A 12,145-nucleotide genomic window follows, 5' to 3' on the forward strand; every position below is an offset into this window, starting at 1 on the left:
TACCTCTCACCGTATACTAAAATCAACTCAAAATGGATTAAGGATTTAAATATACACCCTGAGACAATAAAACTTCTTAAAGAAAACATAGGGGAAACACTTCAGGAAATAGGACTGGGCACAGACTTCATGAATACGACCCCAAAAGCACGGGCAACCAAAGGAAAAATAAACAAATGGGATTATATCAAACTAAAAAGCTTCTGCACAGCAAAAGAAACAATTAAAAGAGTTAAAAGACAACCAACAGAGTGGGAGAAAATATTTGCAAAATATACATCTGACAAAGGATTAATATCCAGAATATATAAGGAACTCAAACAACTTTACAAGAAGAAAACAAGCAACCCAATTAAAAAATGGGCAAAAGAGCTAAGTAGGCATTTCTCTAAGGAAGATATCCAAATGGCCAACAGACATATGAAAAAATGCTCAACATCACTCAGCATCCGGGAAATGCAAATCAAAACCACATTGAGATACCATCTAACCCCAGTTAGGATGGCTAAAATCCAAAAGACTATGAACGATAAATGCTGGCGAGGCTGCGGAGAAAAAGGAACTCTCATACATTGTTGGTGGGACTGCAAAATGGTGCAGCCTCTATGGAAAATGGTATGGAGGTTCCTTAAACAATTGCAAATAGATCTACCATACGACCCAGCCATCCCACTGTTGGGAATATACCCAGAGGAATGGAAATCATCAAGTCGAAGGTATACCTGTTCCCCAATGTTCATCGCAGCACTCTTTACAATAGCCAAGAGTTGGAACCAGCCCAAATGCCCATCATCAGATGAGTGGATACGGAAAATGTGGTACATCTACACAATGGAATACTACTCAGCTATAAAAACGAATGAAATACTGCCATTTGCAACAACATGGATGGACCTTGAGAGAATTATATTAAGTGAAACAAGTCAGGCACAGAAAGAGAAATACCACATGTTCTCACTTATTGGAGGGAGCTAAAAATTAATATATAAATTCACACACACACATACACACATACACACACAAACCGGGAGGCGGGGAGGAAGAAGATATAGCAACCACAATTATTTGAAGTTGATACAACAAACAAACAGAAAGGACATTGTTGGGGGGAGGGGGGGAGGGAGAAGGGAGGGAGGTTTTGGTGATGGGGAGCATTAATCAGCTACAATGTATATCGACAAAATAAAATTTAAAAAAAAAAAATAAATAAAAAAATAAAAAAAAAAATTTAACATCAAAAGAAATGTATAAAAAAAAAAAAAAAAAAACAAAAGACACAGACTGGCTGACTGTATCAACAAGGAAGACCCAACTATATGCTGCCTACAAGAGACCCACCTCACCCATAAAGATTCACACAGACTAAGAGTGAAAGGATGGAAAAAGATTTACCATGCAAACAGAAAAGAAAAACAAGCTGGATTAGCTATTCTTATATCTGATAAAATAGACTTTAAACTAAAAACCATAAAAAGAGACAATGAGGGACACTACTTAATGAGAAAAGGACTGATCCATCAAGAAGACATAACAATGATAAATATGTACGCACCCAATGTTGGAGCAGCCAGATTTATAAAACAAACTCTATTAGACCTAAAGAAGGAAATAGACACTAATACCATAATAGCAGGGGACCTGAACACCCCACTGTCAATATTAGACAGATCATCTAGGCAAAGAATCAGTAGAGAAACACAAGATCTAAACAAGACTCTAGACCAATTGGAATTGGCAGATATCTACAGAACATTCCATCCAACAACCTCAGAATATTCATTCTTCTCATCAGCACAAGGATCATTCTCCAGAATAGATCAAATATTAGGTCACAAATCAAGTCTCAATAAATTCAAAAAAATTGGAATTATCCCATGTATCTTCTCAGACCACAATGGATTAAAACTAGAAATTAATAACAAACAAAACTCTGGAAACTATACAAACACATGGAAATTAAACAGCATTCTACTTAATGACATATGGGTCCAAGAGGAAATCAAAAAATTTATTGAAACTAATGAAAACAATGATACATCATACCAAAACCTGTGGGATACTGCAAAAGCAGTATTGAGGGGGAAATTTATTGCATTAAACGCTCACTTCAGAAGAATGGAAAGATGGCAAGTGAACAATCTAACACTTCACCTTAAAGAACTAGAAAAAGAAGAACAATCCAAACCTAAAGTTAGCAGACGGAAAGAAATCATTAAGATCAGAGCAGAACTGAATGAAATGGAAACCCAAAAAACAATTCAAAAGATCAACGAATCAAAAAGTTGGTTTTTTGAAAAGATAAATAAAATTGACAAACCATTAACATGGCTAAGAAAAAAAAAAGAAGAGAGAAGACTCAAATAACAAAAATTTGAAATGAAAAAGGCGATATTACAACTGATTCATCTGAAATACAAGGAATCAATACAACTATATGCCAACAAATTTGAAAATCTGGAGGGAATGGATAAATTTCTGGACACACACAAGCTCCCAAAACTGAACCATGAAGACGTAGAAAATTTGAACAGACCAATAACAATAAAGGAGATTGAAGCTGTTATCAGAAGGCTCCCAACAAAGAAAAGCCCAGGACCAGATGGATTCACAGCAGAATTTTACCAAACATTCAAAGAGGAATTGACACCGATTCTTTACAAACTATTCCAAAAGTTTGAAATGGATGCAAATCTCCCAAACTCATTCTATGAAGCAAACATCATCCTGATACCAAAACCAGGTAAAGATATAACCAAAAAAGAAAACTACAGGCCAATATCCTTGATGAATATAGATGCAAAAATCCTCACTAAAATACTAGCAAACAGAATACAGCAACACATACGTAAAATTATTCATCACGATCAAGTGGGATTCATCCCAGGGATGCAAGGTTGGTTCAACATACGCAAATCAATAAATGTGATACACCATATTAATAAAATCAAACACAAGGACCATATGATCATCTCTATAGATGCTGAAAAAGCATTTGATAAAGTTCAGCACTCATTCATGACAAAGACCCTCTATAAGTTAGGTATAGAGGGAAAGTGTCTCAACATAATTAAAGCCATATATGCCAAACCCACAGCCAATATCATCCTGAATGGGGAAAAGCTGAAAGCTTTTCCTTTAAGAACAGGAACTAGACAAGGATGCCCACTCTCACCACTCCTATTCAACATAGTGTTGGAAATACTAGCCAGAGCAATCAGAGAAGAGAAGGAAATAAAGGGCATCCAGATTGGAAAAGATGAATTCAAACTTTCCCTGTTTGCAGATGACATGATCTTATATATCGAACAGCCTAAAACCTCTGCAAAACAACTGTTTGAATTGATAAATGATTTCAGCACAGTAGCAGGATACAAAATCAACACACAAAAATCAGTAGCATTTCTTTTCTCCAATAGTGAACATGCAGAACGAGAAATCAAGAAAGCCTGCCCATTTACAATAGCCACCAAAAAAATAAAATACTTAGGAATTGAGTTAACCAAGGAGGTGAAAAATCTCTATAATGAGAACTACAAACCACTGCTGAGAGAAATTAGAGAGGATACAAGAAGATGGAAAGATATCCCATGCTCTTGGATTGGAAGAATCAACATAGTGAAAATGTCCATACTACCCAAAGTGATATACAAATTCAATGCAATCCCCATCAAAATTCCAAAGACATTTTTCTCAGAAATGGAAAAAACTATCCAGACATTTATATGGAACAATAAAAGACCACACATAGCCAAAGCAATGCTGAGCAAAAAAAATAAAGCTGTAGGCATAACACTACCTGACTTTAAGCTATACTACAAAGCTATAATAACCAAAACAGTATGGTACAGGCATAAAAACAGACACACTGGCCAATGGAATAGAATAGAGAATCCAGAAATCAACCCACACACACGTGCCATCTGATCTTTGACAAAGGCACCAAGCCTATTCACTGGGGAAGGGACTGCCTCTTCAGCAAATGGTGCTGGGATAACTGGATATCCATATGCAGGAGAATGAAACTAGATCCATACCTCTCGCCGTATACTAAAATCAACTCAAAATGGATTAAGGATTTAAATATACACCCTGAGACAATAAAACTTCTTAAAGAAAACATAGGGGAAACACTTCAGGAAATAGGACTGGGCACAGACTTTATGAATACGACCCCAAAAGCACGGGCAACCAAAGGAAAAATAAACAAATGGGATTATATCAAACTAAAAAGCTTCTGCACAGCAAAAGAAACAATTAAAAGAGTTAAAAGACAACCAACAGAGTGGGAGAAAATATTTGCAAAATATACATCTGACAAAGGATTAATATCCAGAATATATAAGGAACTCAAACAACTGTACAAGAAGAAAACAAGCAACCCAATTAAAAAATGGGCAAAAGAGCTAAGTAGGCATTTCTCTAAGGAAGATATCCAAATGGCCAACAGACATATGAAAAAATGCTCAACATCACTCAGCATCCGGGAAATGCAAATCAAAACCACATTGAGATACCATCTAACCCCAGTTAGGATGGCTAAAATCCAAAAGACTATGAACGATAAATGCTGGCGAGGTTGCGGAGAAAAAGGAACTCTCATACATTGTTGGTGGGACTGCAAAATGGTGCAGCCTCTATGGAAAATGGTATGGAGGTTCCTTAAACAATTGCAAATAGATCTACCATACGACCCAGCCATCCCACTGTTGGGAATATACCCAGAGGAATGGAAATCATCAAGTCGAAGGTATACCTGTTCCCCAATGTTCATCGCAGCACTCTTTACAATAGCCAAGAGTTGGAACCAGCCCAAATGCCCATCATCGGATGAGTGGATACGGAAAATGTGGTACATCTACACAATGGAATACTACTCAGCTATAAAAACGAATGAAATACTGCCATTTGCAACAACATGGATGGACCTCGAGAGAATTATATTAAGTGAAACAAGTCAGGCACAGAAAGAGAAATACCACATGTTCTCACTTATTGGAGGGAGCTAAAAATTAATATATAAATTCACACACACACATACACACATACACACACAAACTGGCGGGGGGGGGGGGGAAGAAGATATAACAACCACAATTATTTGAAGTTGATACAACAAACAAACAGAAAGGACATTGTTGGGGGGGAGGGGGGGAGGGAGAAGGGAGGGAGGTTTTGGTGATGGGGAGCATTAATCAGCTACAATGTATATCGACAAAATAAAATTTAAAAAAAAAAAAAAAAAAAAAAAAAAAGAAAAAGAAAAATGCAGCTTGCAGAGTACCTGCCTCAGCATCACAAAGCAGAGAAAATATAGAAGGGTAGGTTTGTAGCTTAGTGACAGTAGCTTAATTTCTAGTACAGAGTTGAAAGAGAAGAGTTTTAAACTCACATGTAATTCTTAACTTTGGGCACAGAATGGGAAGAGTTGTGTCATCACTGTCAGTCACTTATTAGGTCTCTCAGATCTGCTCAAGATTTTCCATTTTCAATTTAACCTGACCCACTTATAAATAATTCCCACTTTTTGCAACATTATTGCAACATTTTATTGCTAAAATCAACATTTCATTACCAAATGGTTTTTATAGGCCTTTCAGGGTTTCCAGGGTAGTGTACCTTCACTTTGAATAGCCACCATTACATGATGGTGAGGAACTGATAATGAAGAGAACATTTATGTAGACTATGTGGTAATACACTTTGTATGTTCTATATAGTCATATAATATTTATTGCAATAAGAATACATCCTGGGGGCAGGGAGAGATGGGGAAGATGTTGGTCAAAGGATACAAAATTTCATTTAGACAGGAGGAATAAGATCAAGACATCTAATTGTACGACATGGTGACTATAGTTAATAATAGTGTATTGTGCTTGAAAATTGCTAAGAGTAGCAGTTTTTAAATTTTCTCATCACAAAAAGAAAAGTATGTGAGGTAATATATATATTAGCTTCATTTAGCCATTCCTCTAATATATACATATTTTAAAACATCATGTTGTACACCATAAAATATACGTAATTCTTATTTGTCAATTAAAAAACAAGTCCTTTAGTTAAGGCAAGAAGTAAGAAATAGAAATAATAGGAATGTGTATCCCAATTATTAAATGTAACAATCCTATCTGTTTATTTATGCTTTTACTTTCCTTTATACTTTGAGAGAAATTGTGTGTATTAGTTGAGATTCTCCAGAGAAACAAAACCAACAGGATGTGTATGGTGTGTGTATGTAGAGAGAGAGATTAAATTATTATAAGGAATTGGGTCACGTGATTATGGAGGTTGGCAAGTCCAACTCTACAGTGTGGGTCAGTATCATTAGTGACCCAGGAAAGCTAATGATACAGTTCCATTCCAAAGGGTGACAGGCAGGCGCCCAGGAAAGTTGATGGTACAGTTACAGTATGAAGGCCTGCAGACAGAGATCCAGGAGAAGTGATATTCCAGTACAGTAAGAAGGCTGGCAGGCCAGAGACCCAGGAGACCTGATATTCCAGTCCAGTAAGAAGGCTGGCAGGCCGGAGACCCAGGAGAGCTGATGGTACAGTTCCAGTCTGAAGGCCTGCAGACAGAGATCCAGGAAATTTCTGTTCCAGTCCAGCAAGAAGGCGGGCAGGTCCAAGACCCAGGAGAACTGATGGTACTGATGAAGTCCAAATACAGTCGACTAGAGAATTCTCCTTTGCTCAGGGAGGCCAGGCTTTTTGTTCTGTTCAGGCTTTCAGTCAATTGGATGAGGCTTGCTCACATTACAGAAAGCAATCTGCTTTAAGCAAAGCTTATCAGTTTACCAGTTAATCTCTTCCAAAAACACCCTCCAACTTAATATAAAATTATCCATCACATTGTTCTAAGACTTCTTGACTGTATATTAATGAGAAGGTACTAATGATCTCTGAATACTTCCTTTTCTATTGACCTTTAATATGTCCATTTTTCCAGGAAGAAAAATCTCTGAATTTTTCTTTGCAAAGATGTTGTGTCACTCAGGATGGGCAAAACTACGCTGCAATAACAAACAAAGGGCTTAGAATAACAAAGGTTTATTTCTTGTTCATGCTGGCTGTCTACTGTGGGTAGGCAGGGAGCTTCTACTTATCATAGTCATGCAAGGTCCCAAGATGACAGAGCATCTTAGGCTTTGCTAGTTAGCATGTGAGAGAGAGGAAAGTTCTAAAGGTCTCACATTGGCAATTTAATGCTTTTGTTTGGTCATGCCACATGACATATTTTCATTCTGAAGTTATTGGCCAGAACTAATCACATGTCCCAATCTACCACAGTGGGGCCAAGAAGTTCATTCTACCATGTGACTAGAAGGGGTAGAAATGGAAATCATTGGCAGACAGCACAGTGACTACTTTTTGCCTGTGCCTGTGCACTGCTTATGACTCTTTAAAAATACAAAGAGGCATGTAACAGTGCTTCATTTATAGCCTTTATACTTACTCATTTAATACTTTGGTTCCCATCTAATCAATGTTCCCTCTATTTTGACATGTATGCCAGAGATTTCTCTTCCTCCCACTCTTGCTACTTCTCTATCCTCCACCTTAGACTTGTCAGAAATGGCAAATCTAAGAGAACATTTTAAATTTTGAAACAATGACATAGAATTTTTCTTTATAGACAGCAAGACAGATACAAAAGGAGGAACATAAAATCTGTCTAAAAATGACAGAGGAGAGGCGTTTTAAGGAATCCTTAATAATAAGAGCAAAATGAATTTAAAAATGGGGGAAGGAGAGAAGATTTATAAAAAGATAATCTAATAACAAATTAAATGAAATTGGTAATTGAAAACAAACCAAACTTTTGAGAGCCAAAAACATGAAGGAAATACTTAAATACTATATCATAGGAAGAGTTTTCTACATATGTAAGATGGCAACAGGAAGGACAACGGAGTAGAGGATGAGTACTGGCACTTAGTAAATGAGTGTGATATATTTGCCAGGAATTATGCTAGAAGCTGTCTGTGTATTATCTCTAATGTGTATAATAATCTTGCCAGTAATGTAAAAATGCTTCAGAGGTAGATGTTAAGACAAGGGATTCAAACTTGGGTTACTTTGACTTTGACAGGGAGATTAAATCATGGAATTAGGAGAAATCCACCGCTCATGGATGACCTGTACAAAGGATCCGTAGCAATAACACCGTTTATTAATCTGATTCTGAAGTTAAATGGAAATTTAGAATATATTTTCTTATTCATTGTTTGTGCTTGTTTACCAAAACAGCTAAACCAGTTTAGAACAGATTTAATTAAAATTAGCATAATTACAAATACAGAGCTATTTAAAATTATATTTCTTTTTTTTGTTTGATGAAACAAATAGATGCTTTTCATAACTCCATATATAATATAATTTCTTTAAAAGATTTGATTATTCTATTAGCTCAATTTTGATTCTATTTGCAGAATCTCTCAGATTTCATCAAGTGGAACTAAATATAGGGAAGGAAATCTTTCCTCAGAATGACTTGCTCATTTATTTCAACATTTATTCAAAAACATATGTTTTAAATTTCTACTTTGTGCCAGTCAAAGTTTAATAGGACTCATTGCCTGCCCACAAAGATAATTTAATTGTGTTAAATTATGTCCTGGGGCTCCTACTTGCCAAATCTGGGACAATATATGCACAAAAATAATTACAACAAGGAATTATAAACTACTCAAGAAAAAAGGGAAATCATGAGGCTGTACCAGTGATAGACAGAGAAGGGAGAAGTGAAGGCTCTTGCTTGCAGTAGAAAGTCAGGTGTCAATTAGTAAATGGAGAGGGAATGCTGGAGTTGGGAAAAAAAAATCAGCATTTTGCACACATCATAGTAAAAATTGGATCAGGCAGGGGCTGGCTGATTTGCTCAATTGGTTAGAGCACAGCCTTGTAACATCAAAATCAAGGGTTCAGATCCCTATACCAGCCAGCTTCCCAAAACAAAACAGAACAAAGATTGGATCAGGCAAGAATTATTAATGGTTGCTAAATCCAGGGGGATGTTTTGATAAGGATCATGGTATGTGCATGGTTTTAAAATGTCTCCTCAGATTGCTTATCACTTGTAAATGAAAAATTAGTAATTATTTTGGACAGTACTGGACCAAATAACCACTCAACTGGGTGATCAAAATTAACATCAGTAGTAAGAAGCAGATGGACATCATGTGACTCCACATTTGATACCCTGAGAAGGATATGTCTTTACTTATGTGTATTCCAGCCAAGAATGCATAGTCTGAATCTAAGTGTGAGGAAACATCAAGCAAATCTAAAATGCTGAACATTCTCATAAAAAAAAAAGGAGGGGATGGGGTTCGGCGTTCTTTAAAAATGTCAGAGAGGTGGAAATGTTTAAGATTTAAAGGAGGTTAAGGAGACACTAAATTCAGTATCTGCCCCTGGACAGGAAGTTGTACTGGAAAGAGGGGAAATGCTGTAAAGAATGTTATTGATTGAATTGACAAATCTGGAATATGAATGGTAGATTAGATATAAGAGTATTATATCACTTATATATTGATATTTATAAGTATACTGTGGTGTTATGTAAGACAATATCCCTATTCTTAGTAACTACTCGATAAAGTATTAAGAGGTAAAGGGACATGATATATGTCATTTTCCCTTAAATCTGCTGAAAAATATTGTATGTGTGTATGTAAATATATGTGTACTAGATATGGAAAGAAAGTGAACAAATGATGGTTTGGTATAAAATGTTAACAGTGAGCCTGGGTAAACCATATTTGATGTTCTTTGTGTTGTTCTTATTGCAACTTTTGTGAAAGCTTCAACTTATTTCCAAATACAAAGTTAAAAAATCAAGAAAAACCATTATGTCCTAGGAATGATGGGAGCATGATGGGAGTACAAAAAAGCATGACTAAAATTAACCAGAGTACGTGAACTTAGAAAACTTTGATGCAAACAATTTGCAGCTCTATCAGAAACCAGCTGATATGTATTAGCATCTGCTAAGTTCTAGATGCTCAGCTCAAATGTCAAATAATATTGGAATGTTGATGGGGGTGAGAGAGAGAGGAGGGAAAGGAACAACTGGTAAAGGGAAATGAAAATCAACTACAGTGTATATCGGTAAATTAAAAAATAAATAAAAATAATGAAATGGTTAAAAATAAATAAATAAAATACTCCAGGAAAAAAAAAAAAAAAGCAAATAATATTCGAGCAATCAAATATTCTATGTTCGAAAATGATACAAGACTGAAGTTCATTTTTAGCTCTACTAACATGCAGTGCAAACTACTTATACTTTAATTTTTGTGTTTCAATATATATAATAGTTCTCTCTCCTTTTCTTTATGTTTTATATTGTTTTTACTACAAATGTGATGGAAATTATTTATGTTCATATGGTACATCTAATGCAGGGACTTTAGAATAAGTCATTAATCACAAATTGCAGAAATACATTTTCATTATGTTAATCAGGTGATTAGACTTTTCCTGGAAATGTATTGTTTAATATACAAATCAAAAGTAAAATATTAAGTTTGCTTTTAATTGTTCTTATAATTGTGCCATCTCTGTTTGACCATGTTATAATTCGTTATTCACTTCTTTTTAATCATAGACGAATCCTTAGTACTGTGGAAAAGAGCAGACAGAAATATAAACCAGCTTCTCTCACAGTGGAGTTTGTCCCTTTCTTCTATCGTAAGTAACATCTGTAATTCTCTTACTTTGATTTTCATCTTCCTATGATTATTTTTTATTCTTACTCTGATTCTGACCTTGATTCAGCTCTGTTAATTTATAAGATAAAAGTTGGAAGAACCTGTAACTGTAGTACTTGATTTATGTTTGGCTGTGATTATTGTTCTGTTTTATTTAATTTACTATTCTCAAAGTGTTTTTCTTTTGAGAAGAGCTGAATATTTTAATGATAGTAGTATATTTTGAAACTTCAGAATTTTTACTGAAAATAGGAAATTTAAGAGAGTTGGCTATTATATATGTGACTTATAGGAGCCCTAGTTTTCTTTCTTAAAAAAGGATTACACTATCTTTCAAGAATGTAGAAAAATTTGCAGAATATAAAAGGAAAAGGAGCACTGTGTGTATTCTTGAGTGTGTTTCCCACTCAGATTTGTCAGATCTCAATATTTTGCCATATTTGCTTCATTTCTCTCTCTCTCTCTTTTTTTTTTTTCCTATGAAATAAAAGAAGGCAGAAATAGTCCTTTGTTTGATTGCTTGGTGAAGATGATTACAGTACCCACTCTGCTTGACCACCGGTCATGATACTGACTTTAGCTAGATAATTAAACTCATGTATTCAAGACAGCCCATGCCTGGAACTAACCTCACTTAGAGGATTCAGAACACTAGACCCTGTGTGCTGGTGGAACAGTGTAAGGTGTTTCTGTTGAGCAGGAGACCTCATAGCAGTTCACAGGTGATTCTTTGGTACTCCAAGTGAGGTTATGAGATCAAATTGGTGGGTGTGGGAGCCACCCTGGCTCTGAAGCAGAATACCCCATAGAAGCTTTTGTATCTTGCATATAAAGGTCATTGCACATATTTCGTTAATTTATCCCAAAGTATTTTATATTTTTTATGTTTTGTAAATGATTTGTTTACATTGTATTTTTCAATTGGTTATTGCTAGAATGTAGAAATACAATTTATTTTTGTATATTGATCTTGTATCCTGTGACCTTGCTAAATTCACCCATAAATTGTAATAGCCCTTATATATATTATTCCTTAGGGTTTTATATGTACTGCATACAATCATCTTGTCTATAAAAAAGTCTTACTTTTTCCTTTCCAAGGTATATACCTTTTTATACTTTGGTATAGACATGGTGAGAGAGAACATTCATGCCTTGTTCCAACATGTAGAGGGAAAAATTTTAGTCTTTCTCCAGTAAGTGTGATGCTAACTATAGATTTTTTTTTTATAGATTCCCTTCATTAAGTAGAGGAAGTTTCATTCTAATTCTAATTTTCCAATAGTTTTTATTAATGGATGTTGATTTTTTCCACATACTTTAACTGCACCGACTTGACATGTAGTTATGTTGTTTTGGTCTTTCTTTGTGAAGGAGATGAGTGTTGGGCACCTCTAGTCAGCCATCTCGATTATGTCTTCCCTTATTGTC

The 12,145-nt window shown here is 35.3% G+C and overlaps 1 protein-coding gene across 8 annotated transcripts in view; it reads left to right on the forward strand.

Moving 5' to 3' along the window:
- NBEAL1 (neurobeachin like 1) overlaps positions 1-12,145 on the forward strand; it is a 204,626-nt gene that overhangs the window by 47,498 nt on the left and 144,983 nt on the right. For all 8 annotated transcript variants that reach the window (XM_063093907.1, XM_063093951.1, XM_063093959.1 and 5 more), the window contains one exon: positions 10,612-10,694. In XM_063093907.1, the coding sequence (XP_062949977.1) occupies positions 10,612-10,694 (83 nt within the window). The remainder of the gene's footprint in view (positions 1-10,611; positions 10,695-12,145) is intronic.

This window comes from Cynocephalus volans, chromosome 1 (genome assembly GCF_027409185.1).
Source record: "Cynocephalus volans isolate mCynVol1 chromosome 1, mCynVol1.pri, whole genome shotgun sequence".
Lineage (NCBI taxonomy): Eukaryota > Metazoa > Chordata > Mammalia > Dermoptera > Cynocephalidae > Cynocephalus > Cynocephalus volans.